Here is a 23,213-nt window from a genome sequence, read left to right on the forward strand (position 1 = left end):
CAGTCACAGTGTTCTACCCGGGGGTGCGTCACCTTTGATGTTTCTCGCTAGCTGACTTGATCGTCGGAGTGCAAACGGCCGCGAGGGCGCCCCTTTGTTCACTTCTTTTCAGGTACTCACAGACGGAGCAGAACGAAGGTGCCCTAGCTCGTAAGGACAAAGCCACGCGTAAAGACGACCCAGGTCAACCGACGGGAACATCAGTCCCACTACACAAGTTTTTTCAGTTCCAGTTCTCAAAACCCAGATAAGTTAAGAAGGTTTCCAGGAAGCCACGAACATGAGACCTGCACGCGCTAGGAGTGAAAAGATGACCATGCAACAACTCATGGGCATGATGCAAGGGCTGCAGAAAGCAATGGCAGCATCGAAAGCGGAGCAAGAGTGCATGCAGGCGGATCTCACAGCATCTCAGGCGAGAAACGATGAGCTCCACCGTGCCAATGAGGAGTTACGCCGTGGATGGCGCGACGTAGATGAACCTGAGACTACCACCCCACCCAGGGAATTCTCAACACCATTCTCACAGGCAATCCTAGAGACAGTGATCCCCAACACGTTCACGGGACCCAAAGTAACCTTCACAAGGATGGAGGATCCTGAGGCACACCTCACTGCGTTCCACACACAGATGATGCTGGTAGGCGGTTCTGATGTCGTAAGGAGCAAACTCTTTATGAGCACCTAGACTGGGATGCCCATGGACTGGTTCATCAGCCTCCCAAAGGGTCACATCACGTCTTTCGCGCAGCTTTCACGGTTATTCAAACAGCAGTATTTAGCCAACAGGGCCCCAGCCCCAGTCTCATACGACCTATTCGACGTGAAGCAGTATCAAGGGGAGACCCTGAAAGAGTACATAAGCCGCTTCGGGGCGCAGGTGGTGAAAGTGGGTACCACAGACGAACCCATGATCGTGTACGCATTCAGGAAGGGGTTGTGTCCTGGATCTTTCAGCAAGTCGCTCAATCGCAGCCGCCCCAAAACTTTTGCTGAAGTAAGGCGTCGGGCAGTAGAACACGTTGCCTCTGAGGGCGAGGCATACAAGAAGTGCACGACTGCCGCGCCCACACGCCCAAGAGCCCAGATGCGCGCACAACCTGCTAGAGTCCACGAAGCCACTACAGAAAGAAAGAATCAAGATAGAAGGCGCACCTACGAGACAAGGAGAACCCAACCTAGGGGTCGATCACAAGGAAGGAGAGAGGGCAATAGACCTCTAAGGCACAACTTTGTGGTAGAACTTAAAGACCTCATCGTTGTGCCCAACATAGCTGACAGGTTGAGGCCAACGGTGAAGTCAAACAAGGTACTGGACCTCACAAGGAATCATGGTGCGAATTTCACGAAGCATTCGGGCACCACATTAACAACTGCTTAGCGCTGGGCTATCAGTTGGATGAGCTTGTGAAGAATGGCTTCTTGAAAGATTATCTCGCTGGGACCACTACGACCACAGCCACGACGACACCAGAGGAAGGTCAAGCGCATGAAATCCCAACTCACGGGGAAGTACACACCATCTCTGGCAGCTTCTCCGGGGGGGACCCACTGCCTCTCAACGTAAGAAATATGTGAGGTCAGTAAGTTCGGTTGTAGAGGAATTCCTAGACGACCCGTGGGAGTCAGACCTCGTTTTCATGAGGGCTGACCTGCGGGATGTCGTCCCACACGATAATGACCCAATGGTCATTTCAATAGTCACAGCGGGAAGGAAGGTACATAGGGTCCTCGTCGACCAAGGCAGTTCTGCAGACGTCATGTTTTGGTCGACCTTCAATAAGCTACAGTTGTCGCCCGACCTTTTGAGACTCTATACTGGATGCTTGTATGGGTTTGCAGATAACCCAGTAGAGGTACGTGGCTACTTGGAGCTGAGGACGACATTCACTGATGGAGCAGCATCACGCACCGAGAGCATTCGGTACTTGGTGGTTAACGCCAACTCAACGTACAACATTTTGTTAGGTAGACCTGCCTTGAACAGATTAAGGGCGGTGTCCTCCACGCGCCACATGAAGATGAAGCTACCAGATCTTAGTGGCAAGGTGATTGTGATCAAGTCAGATCAAGAAGAGGCCCGTAAGTGCTATGAAAATAGTCTGAAGACAAAAAGAGGCGTGGTCATGGTGATTAAGCGACCACTCGTCTCAGATTCGCAAATGGAGTTAGAGCTGTTGGAAGAGGCGACGCCCGCGAAGTCCACGCCGGTTGAAGCCACCCTTGGGGCGACGCCTATAGAAGATGCACATACAGGAGGAAGAGATGGCGATGCCTCGCCGATGGGAGGAGTACGTGGCAGGGCCTCGCCCGCTGAAGAAGTGCCAGAGGAGGCGACGCCCGATGCATCCATTGGGGCGACACCTATGGAAGAGGACTCCACGAATGAGACTCTTGCAGGAAATGCGCAAAATAAGCGACCCCAACCAGAGGATAACATAGAAGAAAGACAAATAGGGGGTAAGGTGTTCAAGATAGGACGCTTGTTGAGCCAAGGAGAACAAGAAGAGGTAGCCGCAGTAATCTCGCGCCACCTAAATGCTTTCGCGTGGACTGCGACGGATATGCCAGGTATTGACCCAGACTTTTTGTGCCACCATCTCACCATGCACGCCAAGGTTCGCCCTGTGAGACAAAGAAGGAGGAAGTTCAACGAAGAGCGATGCCTCGTCATGAAGGAAGAAACACAGAAGCTGCTCAGCGCTGGACACATCAGGGAGATACAATACCCTGAGTGGTTAGCCAATGTAGTTTTAGGGAAGAAGGGGAATGGGAAGTGGAGGATGTGCGTTGACTTCACAGATCTGAACAAGGCGTACCCAAAGGATTCGTATCCGCTACCCAACATCGACGCATTAGTGGATAGCGCCTCGGGCTGCAAAATGCTGAGTTTCTTGGATGCATTCTCAGGTTATAATCAAATCAAGATGCACCCAAGGGATGAGAGTAAAACGACGTTCATGACAGAGACATACAACTACTGTTATAAGGTGATGCCATTTGGTTTGAAAAATGCAGGCGCCACCTACCAGAGGCTGATGGACAAAGTCCTTGCACCCATGCTAGGAAGGAACGTGCAGGCCTACGTAGATGACATGGTGGTGACTTCACACGAGAGAGGGCGGCACGCAGCTAATCTGGAAGAGCTGTTTGCTACCATATCGAAGTATCACCTCAAGCTAAACCCAGAAAAGTGCATTTTTGGCGTGTAGGTGGGAAAGTTTTTAGGTTTCATGCTCACAGAGAGGGGGATCGAGGCAAACCCTGACAAGTGCGCAGCCATCATCGCCATGAGGAGCCCAACCTCAGTTAAAGAAGTCCATCAATTGACTGGGAGGATGGAAGCTTTGTCTAGGTTTGTGTCCCCTGGGGGAGAAAAAGGCCACCCTTATTTCCAATGCCTCAATCGGAATAGCCGTTTTGCATGGACAGATGAGTGTGAAACGACGTTCCTCAAATTAAAGGAGTACTTGGCGACGCCACCAGTGCTTTGCAAGCCACAACTAGGCGTCCCCCTCCGCTTATACTTTGCGGTAACTAAGTGAGCCATTAGCTCTGTGCTGGTCTAGGAACAAAGCCAGGTGCAGAAGCCCATTTACTTCGTGAGCAAGGCCTTGCAAGGCCCAGAATTGAGGTACCAGTCACTAGAGAAGGTGGCGCTAGCGGTAGTATTCTCAGCACGAAGGCTCCGCCATTATTTCCACAGCTTCACAGTGGTAGTAATGACAAACCTCCCCATCCAGAAAGTACTTCAAAAGCCAGATGTAACAGGGAGGATGGTTCGCTGGGCGGTAGAGTTATCGGAGTTCGATATCCAGTATGAACCCAGGGGGTCCATCAAAGGACAGGTCTATGCCAATTTTGTGGCAGAGCTCTCATCGGGAGGGGACCCCCAAGAAGTGGAGTTGGGGTCACAGTGGATGCTCTCAGTGGATGGGTCTTCCAACCAGCAAGGGAGTAGCGCTAGAATAATCTTGGAAGGGCCTAATGGAGTGCTGATCGAGCAAGCCTTACGCTTCGCCTTCAAAGCAAGCAACAACCAGACGGAGTACGAGGCGTTGATTGCTGGGATGTTGTTGGCTAAAGAAATGGATGCTCAGAGCCTCCTGGCGAAGAGTGACTCACAGTTGGTCACAGGGAAATTAACAGGGGAGTACCAGGCAAAGGATCCATAGAGGCCGCATACTTGAGATACGTCGAGGTGTTGAAGAGAGCCTTCGCCGCGTTTGAGCTGGTGCATGTCCCTAGGGAGCAGAATGTCGGAGCTGACCTGCTCGCCAAGCTGGCCAGCTCAGGCAAGGGGGGAAGGCAGAGGACTGTGATACAAGAGACCCTTAAAACGCTGCGAAAGTTTGTTGCAGACAACAGGGTGGAAGTTCTTCACGTTAGTACAACAAGAGGAAAACCAAGGAGCCATCGCTCTTTTAGTCAAGATACGGCAAGGGCACCCTGCATCAGTACCTATGCGACCTCGCCAGAAGAAGAAAAAGGTGTACAAGTGTGTGCTTTAGAGGAAGGCGACACATGGATGACCCCTTACAGGCAATACCTAGCGGACGGAATCCTCCCAGCGGAGCCGGAAGAAGGCAAGAAGATTAAGAGGAATGTTGCAAGGTACACATTGGTAGATGGGATATTATTCAGACACGGGTTCACGCACCCCATCTTGACGTGCGTAAGTGAAGACGAGTGCACTAGGATAATGGTTGAGCTCCACGAAGGTATTTGCGGGAGCCACGTAGGAGGAAGATCCTTGGCATCCAAGGTAATACGCGCAGGGTTTTTCTGGCCAACAGTAAGAGAGGATTGTGTGCGATACGCCCAGCATTGCAAGCAGTGTCAGATGCACGCTGATTGGCACAAGGCGTCGCCAGAGGAACTAAGATCCATATACAGCCTGTGGCCTTTTCATACTTGGGAAATTTATATCTTGGGCTCGTTCCCATTGGCGATAAGGCAGATGAAGTACTTGATCGTTGCCATCGAGTACTTCACCAAGTGGATAGAGGCCGAACCAGTGGCACAGATCACTGCCCACAAGGTACAACACTTTGTTTGAAAGAACATTGTGTGTCGTTTTGGGGTGCCAAGGCGTGTCATTTCAGACAATGGCACCCAGTTCGCGAGCCAACAGTTGGGGAAGCTATGTACAAAAGTAGGAATCAAGCAAGTGTTCGCATCAGTCGAACACCCCCAGACAAATGGGCAGGTCGAGTCAGCAAACAGAGTTTTGTTGAGGAGTTTGAAACGCAGATTAGAGAAGGCTAAAGGTGCATGGGCAGAAGAAGTACAAAGGATTGTATGGGCTTACCACACCACGCCTCAATCCTCCACCATGGAGACGCCTTTCAGCCTGGTGTATGGATCGGACGCCATGATCCCAGTGGAGATCCACGAGAGTTCTCCCCGTTTCCTAGGTTTCGTGGCAGAAGAGTCCAACGAAGAAAGGAGGGTGAACCTGGATCTAATAGATGAAGCCAGAGAAGAGGCGAAAATTAAGGCTGAGGCTGTGAAGAGAAGAGTGGAGCGTCAGTACAGCTCTAAGGTGAAGCTACGACAGTTCCAGGTTGGTGATCTGGTCATGAGGAAGGCTCACCCGTACGAGTTAGAAAACAAGTTGTCTCCCAAGTGGACTGGACCATTCAGAGTAACCAAAGCTAAGGGTATGGTTCGTACAAGTTAGAGAGACTCTAGAAGGAGGCCCCATCCCACGTAGTTGGAATGCGGCGAATCTAAAGTTTTATTTCAGTTGAAATTTTGTAAAGGGGACACTCTTTTTCCCTCTTGAGGGTTTTTTAACGAGGTCACCCAAATAAAGAAAAGAAAAGTTTAAGATATTCTTGCCTTAGTTTTCCCTTTCATGTAAGATCAAAGATCAAAGAAACAAAAACAAAGACGAGGCGTCGCCAAGATGAGGCGTCGCCAAGATGAGACGTCGCCAAGATGAGACGTCGCCAAGATGAGGCGTCGCCAAGATGAGACGTCGCCAAGGTAAGGCGTTGCCAAGAGTAGGTACTGCCAAATAAAGAAGCGGAGGTCAGACGCAGAGCAAGATAACAGGTATGTCAATACAAGTTAAAATCCGGGAGCCTAGTCCTTGGGCAGGGGTTAAGGGATTCCTTCGGGACCCCCCCTCCTCAAGTATGAATAGCTAGCCCCAGTAACAGATGTCAGTACAAGTTAAAGTCCGGGAGCCTAGTCCTTGAGCAGGGGTTAAGGGATTCTTTCGGGACGCCCCTCCTCAAGTATGAATAACTAGCCCCGGTAGCAGATGTCAGTAAAAGTCAAAAATCCGGGCGTCTAGTCCTTGAGTAGGGGTTAGGGGATTCCTTCGGGACACCCCCTCCTCAGGAAAATACAGCTAGCCCCGGTGTCTGGTGTTTTAGACACCCTGAGGACGATACGGCGCTAACGTAGTAGGCCTCTACTCAGGTGTGGGCACCAAACGCAAAGAGATAAGGGCTAAGTTGCCTTGGTGTTTTAGACACTCCATGGACGATACGGTGCTGATTGTATAGGCCTCTCCATGGGCGTGGGCACCAGAGCGCGACTTTTGTCCCAAGTGTCTAGATACGCTGAGGACCCCCAGAGCAGGTCCCTCCTCGAGCATGGGCACCTAGTACAGTTGAGATAAGCCCTCCTCGCCTTCGAGCGATGTCGAGGCCACAAGAGAATAGCTAAGCCCTCCTCGCCCTTGAGCGATGTCGAGGCCAGAAAGAAAAGGACGAGACCTCTTTCGCCCCAAGCAATGGTAAAGCCAGCGATGCCCTTGGTAGTAAGCGCTTGGGGGCTCAAGAACAAGTAAGTAAAGAGTAAGAAGGAGAAGCATAAAAACATGAGTTATCAGAGACAAGAAAAATACGCGAAGTTTAATCCTCCTTTGCCTTTGGGCAATGACAAGGCAGGCGTCGCCTTCATGGGGAAGATTCCTCGCGGATATGAAGGCCGAGTGAAGTGCTAACCGAAAAGAACAGAAGAAGGGTATGCACCGCTACTCAGAATGGAAGAATGAAAAGAGAAGGTCACGTGCTACCTAAAGAGTTAAAGGCAAGGCGAAGAAGCGACGCATCGAAAGTAAGTACCAGTTATGCCTTTGTTTTAGTAAAGCAAGCAGTAAAACAGAGAAGCTAAAAGTACACGAGGATGTAAAGATAAAGCTCGAATAAACATTTAAGATGAAGTTGAGTGTCAGAATTACAGAGCAAATGTTAGAAATACCAATTTACAAATGAAGATTAATTAGATGAAGTTCAATCCCCAAGGTCGAGGGGAATGACCTTCCCATCGACAATATGGTTAAGAGGGTTGCAGTTGGAGGTGTCAACTCCCGGGTTTTCGCAGGCGGCTTGAGCTAAGGCCTCCTTGAATCCCTCTGCAAAGATATCAGCCATATTATCAAAGAGCTTTCATTTAGCCCACTCCAGATTTTCAATGGTGGAGTCTCGGGCTTCCCTCTCTGCAATAAGCTCCCTTTTGGCCCTCTCCAGTTCTTCAATCGTGGAGTCACCAGAGGCTAGCTGCTTCTCAAGAGCCTCATTCTCCACTTGAAACCTGTTCAGTTCAGTCTGAAACTGATTGTGCTCGGTTTGGAGAAGGTTGAGCTTTTCCATCTTTTCAGCCAGCTCCCCCTCGGTTTTCTCCAGCGATTGCCCCCGGGCAGCACATTGATCAGCAAGCAGTTTCTGTTGTGCCTCGGAAGTTCACATCGCCGCTTCAAGGGCGACGATCTTGGACTGAAGAGACGTTACCCGTTCAAGAAGCTCAGTGAGCCGCTTGCAGGCTTCTGTGTTGGACTGTTGGGCATCTCTCAAGGAGGCTTTGTAGACCTCCTCCTGGCACGCCCAACTGCGGCACAAGTTCTCTTTCTCCTCCTTCAGGGTAGCCAAAAGTCAAAGTCAAAGTCAACTCGTGGCGGGACCGCTTGAGGGCCCCCAAAGAAGGAAAAGAAAGTCAACAGGTTGACCGTTTGGGGCATCGCCTAAGAAAGGTGTCGCCAGGCTAAGGCATCGCCAGGTTAAGGCGTCACCAAGTTAAGGAATAGTCAAGTTAAGACATCGACGGTGTTACCCCCCGATACCCATGGGTAGGAAAGGCCATGGAGGGGGCAACACCGTGAGGAAGTCTCGGGCCTCGATGGCTCATAACAGCAATGAAGAGAAGAGAAAGGTGGCTTCAAGGCCATAAGTTCTAAGTACCAGTAGGGGGTAACCTGACTCGTGAAATACCGACGCCACCGCTGGGAGACCCTGGGACAGATACGACCCATGAGAGGGCCACGCCTAGGGGAGAACCACGTGCATGGTACGAGAGAAAGGTAGATACACTCCCAAGGTGAGTGACTAGAAGTTGGGGCGCATGAGTTGGCACCCAGAAAGTCACCCCCTTGCGCCAAATGCACTTCGAGAAAGGAGGGTTTGCACGATGGATTAACCCTAAGTTGGGTTACGGCGCTGTAGGGCCCTCCACGAAGAGTCGTGTGTTGAAGATGGCTGCTGCCCCTTCAAGATTGTGTTTGATGAAGACTTGTATGCTGTGTTTGATGAAGACATTTATGTACTTTCCATGTATTTTGTGCTTTGCTTTAAGTGTGTCTTAGTTAGTGCTTAGAGGTTGTCTAAGAGTAGCTTTTTGCTGAGTATCTCACCTCATAACCACTGGCCATGTGTTAAGAACAAGCATAAGTTTTCTAAAACTGTTTTGCACATGTTTTACACAAAAACACATTTTACTGCATAAAAATAAATCTGTTCTTTTCTAAATAAACAGATTCATTTTCTTCACTGATGCCTTGGCTAAAGTCTTGTAAAAATTAGATTTTGTGCATCAGGTATTTTGACCAAGTCTTCTTCTTTTCAAAACGACTGAGTTTCAAATAGTTAAATTTTCTCTGTTTTCGTTTTGAAAAATAAATCTGTTCATCTGTAAATGAATAGATTCTTTTTTGCCTCTGGTGCCATGTCAAGCTTAAACGTTTTTCAGTTTTATCTCAGCACCAGAGTGGTTGACTAAGTCTCCTCACTTAACAGTTTCTCTAACTGCTTTTGAAAATAAATCAGTTTATTTTATTTTCAATCTGTTCATTTTATAACAGCTTTAACTGTTTTTCAAAATTCTGTTATAGGCTGGCTTTCTATAAAATGCAAACTTGTTTTCTGAGTTTAATAACGATTCAAACAGTATATACATTTGCAAAAACAAGTTTTGACAGCAGAGAGTTAAGTGTTTTCAAGGATTAGCATTTGTTCTTCAAAGATTTCAAAAATCACAAAGTGCTTGTTCTTGGTTTGGTTCCAAAAGCTTGGTGTGAGGTGCAGCTACTGTTCTAGCAATCTTGCCTACTGGTTTAAGGCTGATCTTTGTTACCTCAATCAGGTGTAGTCGTTTCATTTCTTATTACTTGTAATAGTTTGGTTGAATCCTCTTCTTGATAGGTGTTCTTGGAGAGTGGATGTGTGTGTATGAGTGCTGAAATAGGTTTTTTCAGCAAGAGTACCTAAGTTCTTGTAGGTTTCAAGAACAGTGGGAAGTGTACTTGATTGTACTGTGTGTTAGTGAATTCCACCTGTTGTTGGTGAAGACTGGATGTAGCTCAGGTTGAGTGAACCAGTATAATTGTTTGTGTTCATTCTCTCCCTCACTCTGCAATTTCGTTTCTGCATAATTGATAAAACAACAAAGAAATAAATCTGTTCAATTGAAAATAAATCTGTTCTTTCTGGGCACTGTGCATGCTGTTCTTGATTTCTGAAAAAGGTATTTGAATCTGATAAGAACATACATAATTTGCTAAAACCATTGGAACAGATTGACTGTGATAGGTTGCTCAAGAAAACTGTCAACGTCATTAATTGAACCTTAAACAATTGCTTAAAATTAAAGCTTGCTGTTTTGTGATTAAGTGTTCTTAATTTCTGGAAAATTGCTTAACATCAAGAAGAACATTCATAGTCTGTTAAAAGCCACTGAAACAGCTTGTTTGCAAAGATCACTCAATTAATTAGCATGCTATCAATTGAACCTTAATCACTTGCTTGAAATTGAAGCTTGCAGTTTCTGTGTTTCACTGTTTTTCAAATCTGATATTTGTGTGTGTGCTGCTGGAAATTCTCACTGCATAATCTTGTGATTAATCTTGCTGAATTAAAAGCTTTTCAAACAAAAACAGTGCTGAAATAAATCTGTTCATTTTTACATAAATCGATTTATTTTCTGTAAAACTGGGTTAAACACTGTTTCTGTGAAGAAGTTTTAAAAGGTCAATTCACCCCCCCTCTTGAACTTTGGCACTATTAAACCCAACATCGTGATCAAGTCAAAAGAACACGTGGCAATAAGCACTGAAAACATCAAGGCTTTCCTAAAAGTTCGCTAAGGTACGCGTTAATTCAGTTAAGATTCGAACGTTCCAAGGAATATTTTTATACGCTTTCAATGCGCTTTAACGCGCTTTAAATGCAGAAGGTGTATAAAAAGGGGCCTTGGGACATTTGAAAGGGATCCGAGTTTTGACCTAATTCTCGCAGCATTACACAGAGCACAAACCCTAGTTGTTTTCGCTGCGCACCCACTGTGTGCACTAGACGATTAGGGCAACACAGTTTCAGTCATTCAGTATAGTTTTCGACCACCCTTAGACCATTCAGTCACAGTGTTCTACCCGGGGGTGCGTCACCTTTGATGTTTCTCGCTAGCTGACTTGATCGTCGGAGTGCAAACGGCCGCGAGGGCGCCCCTTTGTTGACTTCTTTCCAGGTACTCACAGACGGAGCAGAACGAAGGTGTCCTAGCTCGTAAGGACAAGCCACGCGTAAAGACGGCCCAGATCAACCGGCGGGAACAATATTATTTGAGTTGTTTTCATAAATCCAAAATTTTTATATTTCTTTTATGTGTATGGTTATGTTTTATAATTTTATTTTAAGTTGTCATATTGTTACAATTAGTCAAACTAACATATACATATATTTTTTATAAGTGACATTTTTAGTTTTCGGTACTTTAAAAATAATACTTATAATGTTTTAATATATTTTTATCACTTTAATTTTCTATATTTTCACAAAATTCACTTATAGTTTCATAATGCTTTTAACTAGTTTTAGTTTCTTTATTGTTTTCATAGTTGGTTTTAGTATTTCACGTAGGTTCATGGTTTGATGTATATTAGGTAATAAAATGTAAACAATAATGTGATAATTATGTATTTTACATTATATTGTATAAAAAATTGCAGTGTCTTATATGAATATTATATGAAACTACTTGATCTAACATAATTAATACTTTACTTTAGTCAAATGAAACCTCAATAATAAAAGAAGCAATATATCAGCGTTGAAATCAACATCAACCTACTCACATTACTAGTATATATATATAATTCTAAAAAATAATTAGAAAATTTGCTCCAACGGCAGGTAAGTCACCAGAAAGGGTAATTCGGACATTAAATGAAATAATTAATGTCGTTTCTTTCTACATGAATCATATAGCTGACACGTGACTCGTAAAGTTTTTATCCACAGCCACTAATTCAACACGTTAGACTTTTTTTCTTTCACACTTGCATTATTTTTATATGGGCATATTAAGCAGAAAAGCAAACAAAATATTCTATTAAAAATAAAGAACTATTTATTAAAATATATATTAAATGTTTTATAACTATTATTTCATAAATTATTTAATAATATTTTTATAGTATTATAAATTGTAGTTTTATTTTAGTATAAAAGAAATTTTAATATTTCAAAATAAAATATAATTCATATTTATCAGAACTCACTCTATATTGTCATATTATCTTGTTCATTAATTATTAATAGGAGTGGAGAGAAGAGTGAATTCCTATTCTATATCTATCTCATTTTTTTAACAATATGAATTAAACGTTGGTTCTATTTATTATTGAGATAATTTTAATGTGCAAAGTTGTTTTGTATGAAGACCAAAAACGTAACAGTATTAATATTGTGGATTATTAAAATTAATCTAGATGGATTTTGGAAAAGTCAAATATTCAAGAGAGGATAACTTCGATTGAGTTTTTTTTTTTTCTTTCGAAATTTTTATTATTGATTACTTTTCTTTTTTATAATAATTTTTAAAATCAGTTTGATGATCTCAAATTATGTGAAATAATATTATTATAATAATTTTAAAATCAATTTCACCTCAATTTACTTGAAATAACATTATTGTACATAGAATTATAATTTTATTCTTAAAAAATATGATTAAAGAAAAAGAATATACTCAAATTATTTATAATTTTGATTTCTAAATGATATAAGATTATTGACGTACTATAATAAACTTTTAATTGAGAATTGTAAGAATAATATTCGTCTTTAAAATCACTTATTATATTAATGTTTTAACATCAAATACATTGAAATAAAATAATTAGGTTCAATAAGTGAAATATCAACAACCTAAGATAAGTAAAACCTTATCATTAAAACCGAAAATCCGTTCACAATGTAATATGCAGAGTGAATTACACTATTTCAAGATAAGTCATAATAACTAAAGAATTTGAATAATCTAACTTTGTAAAAGTATGACAGCTTGGATCTCAAATGTGAAAAGTTGATATTCAATTGTTGTTAAAAATTCGTTTATCTACCAAATTAATCTACTTATGATTTCAATCTCAAAATTTATGTACTAACTAATTCCAAATATTCTGAAATATGTTTTCCACTTTCAAGATATGTGAAGAAAACTAATTACAATATAAACAACTTAAAATACTTAAAAACTAAATAACCATGCTAAGTAACGAATATTTAGTAACAAGTAATTTTTAAATATTGTAACCTAGGTGAATATTGTAACAAGTAATTTTCATTTTATACTCATATTTTTATTTCTTTAACTTTTATTGAGTTGAGCCTAGGTGAATATTTTATAGGTGTACTCAAATGTTTTTTCTTCACAACAACTCATTGATCATTTCTCAAAGAACCAAGCTCGGCTTCCCAAAGCCCTACTCGTCTGAGACCCTCCCCTTCGCCAACAATAAGAAAACGCTTGCCGCCGTACCAACTATTCATCACCGCCATACGACTATTCATCACCGCCATAAATGGCCTTATCTCGAAAATCCGACAACCATCTTTGCATCACCAATGAGTGTGTGAGTAACTTGAGGCGGATATAGGGTAAATCCGGGAAAGAGAAAATAAAAGAAAAATAAAAAAGAAGAAAAAAATGTGAGCCCTTAATTTAACAATAAATCTAACGGTCTGGAAAAGTTCCTCATTGTGGAAGACATACTCACCTTTCCCACGCTGGCCTCTATCACTGTTCACAGAGTTTCATTTTCTGTTGTTTGTTGCTTTCTCTTTCTCTCTTCTTTCCCTCCTCTGCGTTCCTTTCGACTTAACCAGAGAACCGAACACTACTTTTATTTGTGGTTGTGGCTTAGTTTCCTTCCCTTCCAATCAAAACCCTAACCTAATCCTTTGATTCATTCGTTTTTCATTAACTTACCGGCTACTACTGCAGCTGTTCGCTATTAAATTGTCCGAGAATGTCGGAGAAATTTTCGGCAGGGCTTCGGATTGGAGATCTCAACGATTTCATCGCTCCATCACAGGCATGTATTGTCTCCCTCAAGGGATTGAAAAAGAACGATAAACCTGAGGTATTTTCGTTTCGTTCTCTGTATTGGATTCAAAATATCTTACGAAGCAGTTGTGAAACCCTTGATGACATTTAAATTCACTGTAGGTGTCACTTGCTAACAAGCAGGTCAAGTCTGAACCTGTTAAAATTTCGCTCAAGGATTGTTTGGCATGCAGGTTTGTCTTTCTCTCTCTTTCTATTTATTTCTCTGCTTTTAACAGGTATATTTTGGGGGCGAATTTACAAGTCAGCGGATATTTTTTGCTGTTTTACTTGTTTCTGTGGTTAGCAAATGTGTAGTATATTGGTGCAGATTGAAAAAGGTACTATGTGGGTCGATGTTATAGGGATTTGGAGAAAAGAGAATACCCACGAGTTCCTATGAATCATTGATTCAGGGAAACATTGTAGAGAAATATAGTTCTGGTGACCAAAAGCAAAGTTAGAGTAGTTAACATAGATAGTCAGAACTAATAGTAAATGTAGAAAGTCAGAAACAATATTACTGTAAATTTCATTACTAATGCATTATGACTGAATATGATCAATTTCCCCTCTGTAAAAACGCTGTAACAAATTTACTTGAAATGAAAACATGAAAATAAGTAACCTTTAGCAATTCTGTGATGTTACATGGTCCACACCTGCTCAACCTATATCTGTAATCTACTGAAAACAATAGTCACCCTATATTATAACATGAACAGCCCACAAACTTTTCACTTGAAAAAAAAAAAACACTTTATTTAATGGATGAATTCAAATTTGCGAGGTTCTGTGGTCATTTTATTTATGGCTTATTTGCATGTCTAGGATTTAGGAATATCAAGTGCTTGATTGTCTTCTGTATTACTTGCAGGACATTTAGAAACTGTTGCTTAAAGCTTTAGTGTCTAAGTGACCATACATGATTCATTACAATTTTTACATTGATTGTGTTTCTTAAGTCTATGGTGTTGTTGATATGTCAAAATTCTACCTTTATTTGGAATAATAATTTATTTGTCTGGTAATGCAGTGGTTGTGTCACATCGGCGGAGACAGTTATGCTGGAGAAGCAAAGTTTGGATGAGTTTCTGAACAATATTAATTCAGGAAAGGCTGTGATTGTATCTCTTTCTCCCCAGTCAAGGGCTTCTATTGCTCTTCATTTTGGCATTTCTCCAATTCAGGTTACACTTTAGATATTGCTTTACTCATAATATTTTTTTTGGTTATATACGTTTTGGGTTTGAAAAAGAAATTGTTTTGGTCGTTGTAATTATCATTGATGGCTTTTATCACTTCAAAATCTAGAGTTATCACATTTAGTCAATGGACCTTAACAACTTTCTCGGGCTTAACATCACACGTGCAATGCCTCCATGTTTTTATGGTGAAGTGGGACTCGGGGTTACATTAAAATGGAGTGAAAGTGATTAATGGTTTCCCTAGGACGAAAGAAAACATTGAAAGTATGTACAGTGAACAAAGTTTACACATTTTTGTTTTCATGATTTGAGGAAAATTTTGGAAAAGTCAATTTGAGATGGAAAGTGAGTGTCCACATGAGTGATGAAAATCTTAAAATATATTTAACCCTACTCTTAAAAATTATTTTAATAAGGTTCTGATTTTAAATACATTTGGGGGGGAAAATCCAACTTCTTTTCCTCCTGGCTGACAACCAAACACTTGGAATTACAGGCTTTCAAAAAACTGACAAGATTTTTTAAATCCTTGGGAGTGAAGGCAATTTTTGATACAAGCTGCAGTAGAGATTTGACCCTTGTCGAATCTTGTGCGGAGTTCATCACAAGGTATAGACAGAATGAATTAGTTGATGATGAGAGGAGTAAATCAAGCCTACCTATGATTGCATCAGCATGCCCAGGTATAGATTGTTGAACTTATCAATATCATAGTATATGCAAATTATGTCTGTGAAGCAATAGACTTGGATGCTGGACATGACTTTGGCACATGCTATGGCACATGAATATTGACCTAGCAAAACCAAAATTATAAGAACACAACAAAGTGATGTGTATTAAAAATTATACAAGATTATGTTATCAATAAAAACATATTTAGGGAGTCATATGACATCTTGATAGTGGAACTTGCGAATAAAATTTGAAAAACTGTTAGATGATTTTTGTATATTCAAACTTTTGAAGTAGGAATATAAGCTGGAATTTCAGGAGGTTCTGTTGACTATGATTTGTGTTTCTCACTAACTTGGCTCCTTTTTTCTATTGTGATGTTATGTGATGCTCATACCCTTTCATTTTGTGTTAGATATACAGGGTTGGGGACCAGATTTACTTTTCAATGTGCAAAATAAGTTCTGGTTATTGATGTGAATATCTATGTGCAGGTTGGATATGCTATGCAGAAAAGCAACTTGGATCCTTTGTTCTTCCTTACATTTCATCAGTGAAGAGTCCACAGCAAACAGTTGGAGTTATAATAAAGAACTGTGTTTGCCAAGAATTAGGACTCAGGTTGTTTATTAACTCTAAATTATAATTTGAGGTGGAAAAACATACATTTACCTTGAAGTTGAGGGAGGTCACTTGATCTTTTGATGATTATGATGCCTCAATCATTAGTGATATGATATATTTTGGCATGATTTCCTGAGAGTTATATGCATAGTAAAAGAATTAAATAATTGTTTTAACAGGCCTGAAGAAGTTTACCATGTCACTGTAATGCCTTGTTATGATAAAAAGCTTGAGGCTGCTAGGGATGACTTTGTTTTCCAATCCGAGTCCCATGTTGAAGGGCATGAAGATGAAATTAATATGATTTCAGAGGTAGATTTAGTATTGACTACGGGAGAAGTTTTGGAGTTGATTCAGGTTATAAATTTGATGCATTCAGACTATTCTGGTTATTTTTCCACTTTTAACTAATGATATGTATACTAATTATTGTTTGGGGTTCAATCTTATTATAGTCAAAAGAAGTTGATTTTAAAAGCCTTGAAGAGACTCCTCTGGACAAATTGTATGAAACTAATTTTTGCTTCCATTTTTTAATTTCATGTGTTTGTCAAACAATGGTGTTCAGATGTAGTGTGGTGCTTGCAGGCTAACAAATATTAATGAAGAAGGATGCCTTTATGGGGTGCGTGGAAGCTCTGGAGGTTATGCAGAAACAATTTTCCGATATGCTGCTAAAACACTTTTTGGAAGACAAATTGATGATTCTTTGACCTTTAGAAACATCAGGAATTCAGATTTTCAGGAAGTTACTCTGGAGGCAAGTTCGAGTGAAGTTTATGAAATTATTTTTATGCTTGATTGTTATCATTTTCTATTTTATGGGAATATCTTCACTATAAATGTTGAATATTATGCATTATAAAAATTTGAGCTATTAGTAATTTTCTAAGAGCTATGTCTTGATGACATAAATTTCTGATGCAGTTTCTGGTTTTGATGTGTTATTTATTTTCTCTCGTTATTTCTTCAAAGTCATCATTCTTTCATGAACAAGAGTCCATTATTATTCTTTCAGCAGCAGTGTTTGCTTGCTTCCATCATTCTTTCATCTTGCTGTGGCAATTTATATTTGTTCCCTGAAAGAATTTTTTCACCTGCAAAATTATTCCCTAGGGATGAAATTGGTAATATAGACTTTTATACTTTGTTTGGGAGAGGGAAAATAAATAGAGAGAGAGGAAGTGGGTAAGTGAGAAATAAAGAAGAAGGAAAATAGGTGGTTCGTTGAAGATAATAGAATGGAAATAAGAGAAAAAAATAATTACTTTTTTTAGATAATAAATTATATATATGTAACTGATTATGTTATATTTGGCATAAAACACAATCGATTATTGATTATGCGGATACTTTTGGTGTAAGTTTTATTGTGAGATGAAAGGATAACAAATTACGTTAGAAACATATTTGATTGTCTGTAACTTTCTCATCTAATTAATGTTCAGGTCTTTGCAGTTATGTGAAGAAATAAAAAGGTGCGTGGACACACCTTTTTATTTCTTCATTCTTCTATTTTGATTGTTTCAAGCGATACTCTCTTCTAAATTGCTGCATTTATTTGCTCTTTGCTCCCCCCTTCTATTCTCTTTTTGCGGTTCCAAACAGTGCTTTAGCAAGCAAGTATAGGACATCTTCTTGGAACAAACCGACATATAAGTAACTACTTTCAGGGAAAAAGTTACGTATTAAGGCGAAGATTCTTTAGGGGTTTGCTGTGCCTTTGTATGGCCTGAGTTTCTTTATCTGGGTACATTTAATTTTGTTATTTCGTCTAGAATTTAAATTCAAAATTAGGCTTTCTGATTTGGGATTGTTTATTTTATATTCTGGATTATCTAATTTCTGGCTCAAAATAGGATTATTTGATTATGATGCTTCGCTGTCAATAAACCGTAGGCATAAACAGTTAGTCACTTTCTCCAATAGTAGTAGATCATGATATTTTGATTCCTTTAGATAGTTTCTCGATCCTATTATAGTACCCTGCCAAACCAAGAGGACGTAAGTACTCTTGCTTACTGTTGTACATCATATTGTCTGTGCAGGTTGAGGGAAAAACAGTGTTGAAATTTGCTCTGTGTTATGGTTTCCGGAACCTGCAGAACATTGTACGAAAACTTAAAACTGGAAAATGTGATTATCATTTCCTAGAAATCATGGCATGCCCTTCAGGTACCGTACTTTTCCTTTTATCAGAAATTTTATTATTTGTTAACTTTTTTATCAATACTTTTTTTTATGAGGCCCATAAAATTGGTAGGTATTGAACTGAAAGAATGTTCATGGATCAGGTTGCTTAAATGGGGGAGGTCAAATTAAACCAAATTCAGGGCAATCTCCCAAAGAACTGAGTCAGTTGTTAGAATCAGTTTACATGGAAACTGTAAGTACTATTATCTCAGACAAGCAAGTACTTTAAGGTCCACTCTTTCCATTAAAAATTTGACTTGCCACTTCAGTGTTTGTCTGCATCTGCATTAGTGGGAGCATCAAAAGCGTTGAACATGTAGATTCTTGTAGGACAAAATTACAAAACAATTGTTTGTCTGTATCCATATTGGTGCTCTCTGCTGCTCTACCATATTTGCTTCTTGCCCTTTGGCACTTTGTCATTGGGTTTTTACCTCATTTTTTTTGTTTTGCACCTCTTTTTGTGAGTAGCCTTTGTTGAGTTTGTTTTTTTTTTCTTCACTTTTCTGCAATCAAACTTTTAATTGGGGATTCATTATGTTTCTTTGTACACTAGGTTTTGGCAGCATCACCATTTGACAATCCCATTATTAAAGGCTTATATGACAAGTGGCTTGAGCAGCCAGGTTCTGTGAAAGCTAGGAGATACATGCACACCCAATATCATCCTGTTGAAAAAAGCATTACTTCTCAGTTGCATAATTGGTGAGGCGTTGAAATGGAACCTTTTCATATTGTTTCCTCTTGAGATCATTTTGTGATATTATAAGGCTCCTTGTGAATATTTTTGCATACTGGAGTCGTCCAATTTTGGTAGTGAACAGATTTTTTTAATGTATATAGACTCTTGATCTGCACCCATATAGGTAGAAATACACATTTTGTTATTTACCATATGGACCTCAGCTTTGTTGTTCCAGCAGGTCCTCTATTATTTTTATTAGGGTCTATTAGGTTCTCAATAAATTATTCCTTCATTATACGTGTTAGTGCGCGTGATTGATCAGATGAGAGGACGTGTGACAGTGCCTGTTGTTGTAGGACAAATTGTAGGCCTTAAATTCGAATGAAGCAACAATTGTTTTTTAGGATTTCCTATTTTGTGGTAACTGTACACCTGATGTAACGTATTCTTCAAATTTCTGTATTCTACAAATATTTCATCCACTAATACTAGTACCTCCTATATTACTATTATTATTATTATTATTATTATTATTATTATTATTATTATTATTATTATAAAAACACATTTTCATGTGGTTGCCGATTCGTATGGGACATCCTGAAGTGTCCCTCTTTTTATCATATTTTTTGCTTATAAAATTTTTTTATTATGAAAACACTCGAGAGCTCACAAGAAGTAACAAGCAATAAGCAATGACCGTGTAAGTGCAAGTTACAATTGCTACATATTTATTCTATTCTTATTTAAATAAAGTTGCCCCCTTTGCCATTGTGTTTCTTTTTTCAGCACAAAGTGTTACTTTAATAAGATAATTTCTTGATGCCTGAACGCTTTTATAAAAAAGAAGATAATTTCTTATGATTTTTAAAATGTTAGAGTTGTTCTCGCCGGTTAACCTGGGTTGTCTTTATGCGTGGCTTGTCCTCACGAGTTAGGCACCTTCGTTCTGCTCCGTCTGTGAGTATCTGAAAAAAAAAGTGAACAAAGGGGTGCTCTCGCGATCGTTTGCACTCCGACGATCAAGTCAGCTAGCGAGAAACATTAAAGCTGACTCACCTCCGTGTCGGAACATCGTAAACGAATGCTTTGAAGGTGGTCAACATGCCCCTCAGACAGTCACTTCTGCTACCTCTTCCTCCCATGGGGACGAGTCTTTGAGGGAGGACCCTCCGAGTGCCACCTCTCCTCCTCAACCAATGAATCTGGAGGGAGGAGTTAAAACTGAGCCCACAGGCGTTCCTCCACCTGCCCCAGAACTCCCTCTTCCCATGCAAGATTCATTGAGGGGTTTCTTGGGCAGAGCGTCCCCCCGTGACCAAGTTGAAGGGCCCCAGAGGGAAAGTCTATATTACTATATGGGGGCCTCCATGTCTTGCGCCCATTCCTGGCATATGCAGGCCAGAGCTAAGGCTGTCCAAGCCTCCGCCTTTCAAGCACTGGAAAAGGAAGTTGCCTCCCTGAAGGAGAAGGAGAGGTTGGCCACCCACTAGGGGCGTCAGGAGGACGCATACAAGACCTCCTTGAGGGTGGCGCAAAAGGCGAAGGAGGAGGCCAATAAACGGTTACACGAGGCGTCTCGGGCCAACGCTGAGCTCCTTAACCAGGTGGTGCCTCTTCGAGTGAAGATTGCTGATCTTGAAGAGGCGGCCAAGACCTCCGCGGCGCAGCAGAAAAAACTTGAAAACCAGTGTGTCGATCGGGAGCAAACACTGGGGAAGACTGAAGCTGCGCTCGAGGAAAAGACTGGTGAGTGCTCCCGATTGGTCAGTGAGAACGTCACCCTCCAAGCCAAGGTGGAGGATTGAGGAGTGGTGCGGTAAGCCCATACAATCCTTGGTACTTCTTCTGCCAACACCCTTTTAGCTCTCTTTAATTTGCGCTTCAAATCCCTCAACAAAACTTTGTTTGCTGATTGGACCTGCCCATTTGTCTGGGGGTGTTCGACTGATGCGAACACTTGCTTGATTCCTACTTCTGTACATAAGTTTCCCAACTGTTGGCTCGCGAACTGGGTGCCATTGTCTGAAATGAGACGCTTTGGCACCCCAAAACGACACACAATGTTCTTCCAAACAAAGTGTTGTACCTTGTGCGCAGTGATCTGTGCCACTGGTTCTGCCTCTATCCACTTAGTGAAATATTCGATGGCCACGATCAAGTACTTCGTTTGCCTTATCGCCAATGGGAACGGGCCTAAGATATCAATTTCCCAAGTATGGAAAGGCCATGGGCTATATATGGATCTCAGTTCCTCTGGCGGCGCCTTGTGCCAATCAGCGTGCATCTGACACTGCTTGCAACGTTGGGCGTATCACACGCAGTCCTCTCTTACTGTTGGCCAGAAAAACCCTGCACGTATTACCTTGGATACCAAGGACCTTCCTCCCATGTGGCTCCCACAAATACCTTCGTGGAGTTCAATCATTATCCTGATGCACTCGTCGCCACTGACACACGTTAAGATAGGGTGCGCAAACCCGTGTTTGAATAATATCCCATCCACTAAGGTGTACCTTGTAGCGTTCCTCTTGATCTTCTTGTCCTCTCCTGGTTCTGCTGGGAGGATCCCATCCGCTAGGTATCGTCTGTAATAGGTCATCCATGTGTCGCCTTCCTCCAAGGCGCATACCTGTTCACCCTTCTCTTCTTCCGGCAAGGTTGCGTAGGTACTGATGCAGGGCGCCCTCCGTATCTTGACTCAAAGAGCGATGACTCCTTGGTTTTCCTCTTGTTGTACTAACGTGAAGAACGTCCACCCTGTTGTCTGCAACAAACTTTCGCGGCGTTTTGAGGGTCTCTTGTATTACAGTCCTCTACCTTCCCCCTTGCCTGAGCTGGCCAGCTTGGCAAGCAGGTCAGCGTTGGCATTCTGCTCCCTAGGGACATGCACCAGCTCAAACGCAGCGAAAGCTCTTTTCAACACCTCGACGTACCTCAGGTAGGCGGCTATCTGTGGGTCCTTTGCCTGATACTCCCCTGTCACTTGCCTTGTGACCAACTGTGAGTCACTCTTCGCTAGGAGGCTTTGAGCACCCATTTCTTTAGCCAACAACATCCCAGCAATCAACGCCTCGTACTCCGCCTGGTTGTTGCTCGCTTTGAAGGCGAAACGTAAGGCTTGCTCGATTAACACTCCATTAGGCCCCTCCAAGATTACTCCAGCGCCACTCCCTTGCTGGTTGGAAGATTCATCCACTGAGAGCATCCAATGTGACCCTAATTCCACTTCTTGAGGGTCTCCTCCTGGTGAGAGCTCTGCCACGAAATCAGCATAGACTTGCCCTTTGATGGACCCCCTGGGTTCATACTGGATATCAAACTCTGGCAGCTCTACCGCCCAGCGAACCATCCTCCCTGCTACATCTGGCTTTTGAAGTACTTTCTTGATGGGGAGGTTTGTCATCACCACCACCGTGAAGCTGTGGAAATAGTGGCGGAGTCTTCGGGCTGAAAACACCACTGCTAGTGCTGCCTTCTCTAGTGACTGGTACCTCAATTCTGGGCCTTGTAAGGCCTTGCTTACAAAGTAAACAGGCTTCTGCACTTGGTCTTGTTCCTGGACCAATACGGAACTAATGGCTCATTCTGTTACCGCAAAGTATAATCGGAGGGGGACGCCTACCTGTGGCTTGCAAAGCAGCGGTGGCGTCGCCAAGTATTCCTTCAACTTGAGGAACGCTGCTTCACACTCATCCGTCCATGCAAAACGGCTATTCCTCTTGAGGCATTGGAAATAAGGGTGGCCTTTCTCCCCTCCAGCAGACACAAACCTAGACAAAGCTGCCATCCTCCCAGTCAATTGCTGAACTTCTTTAACTGAGGTTGGGCTCCTCATGGCTATAATAGCTGCACACTTATCAGAGTTTGCCTCTATTCCCCTTTCAGTGAGCATAAATCCCAAGAACTTCCCTGCTTCCACGCCAAAAACACACTTTTCTGGGTTTAATTTGAGGCGATATTTTGATATGGTGGCAAACAGCTCCTCCAGATCAGCTGCGTGCTGCTCTCTCTCGTGTGAAGTCACGACCATGTCATCTACGTAGGCCTGCACGTTCCTTCCCAGCATGGGTGCAAGGACCTTGTCCATCAGCCTCTGTTAGGTGGCGCCTGCATTCTTCAGCCCAAACGACATCACCTTGTAACAATAATTGCACGTCTCCGTCATGAACGCCGTTTTCTCTTAGGGTTTAGGGTTTCCCTGGGATGCATCT

At 41.9% G+C, this 23,213-nt stretch overlaps 3 protein-coding genes across 3 annotated transcripts; all 3 read left to right on the plus strand.

Annotated features, from left to right (window-relative positions):
* The first annotated feature begins 700 nt into the window (after positions 1–700).
* Positions 701–1,381, plus strand: LOC137839183 (uncharacterized). Its single transcript, XM_068648308.1, has one exon. It carries the CDS (start codon positions 701–703, stop codon positions 1,379–1,381), a length of 681 nt encoding a protein of 226 aa, XP_068504409.1.
* A 3,954-nt stretch (positions 1,382–5,335) lies between these two features.
* Positions 5,336–5,683, plus strand: LOC137839184 (uncharacterized). Its single transcript, XM_068648310.1, has one exon. It carries the CDS (start codon positions 5,336–5,338, stop codon positions 5,681–5,683), a length of 348 nt encoding a protein of 115 aa, XP_068504411.1.
* Positions 5,684–13,274: 7,591 nt separating this feature from the next.
* Positions 13,275–19,407, plus strand: LOC137806769 (protein NAR1). The gene is made up of 12 exons (XM_068607043.1): positions 13,275–13,420; positions 13,513–13,651; positions 13,738–13,808; positions 14,651–14,804; positions 15,319–15,505; positions 15,992–16,118; positions 16,301–16,478; positions 16,577–16,626; positions 16,710–16,881; positions 18,170–18,296; positions 18,416–18,507; positions 18,871–19,407. Exons 2-12 carry the CDS (start codon positions 13,538–13,540, stop codon positions 19,021–19,023), a joined length of 1,425 nt encoding a protein of 474 aa, XP_068463144.1. The 5' UTR covers positions 13,275–13,420; positions 13,513–13,537; the 3' UTR covers positions 19,024–19,407.
* Positions 19,408–23,213: the final 3,806 nt, after the last annotated feature.

This window comes from Phaseolus vulgaris, chromosome 3 (assembly GCF_000499845.2).
Source record: "Phaseolus vulgaris cultivar G19833 chromosome 3, P. vulgaris v2.0, whole genome shotgun sequence".
Classification (NCBI taxonomy): Eukaryota; Viridiplantae; Streptophyta; class Magnoliopsida; order Fabales; family Fabaceae; genus Phaseolus; species Phaseolus vulgaris.

Coding starts and splice junctions, on each gene's coding strand:
- LOC137839183 (XM_068648308.1), top strand. CDS start 701: ATGGACTGGTTCATCAGCCTCCCAAAGGGTCACATCACGTCTTTCGCG.
- LOC137839184 (XM_068648310.1), top strand. CDS start 5,336: ATGGAGACGCCTTTCAGCCTGGTGTATGGATCGGACGCCATGATCCCA.
- LOC137806769 (XM_068607043.1), top strand. CDS start 13,538: ATGTCGGAGAAATTTTCGGCAGGGCTTCGGATTGGAGATCTCAACGAT. Junction 16,119..16,300: donor TGCCAAGAATTAGGACTCAG/GTTGTTTATTAA, acceptor TTGTTTTAACAG/GCCTGAAGAAGTTTACCATG. Junction 18,297..18,415: donor AATCATGGCATGCCCTTCAG/GTACCGTACTTT, acceptor TTCATGGATCAG/GTTGCTTAAATGGGGGAGGT.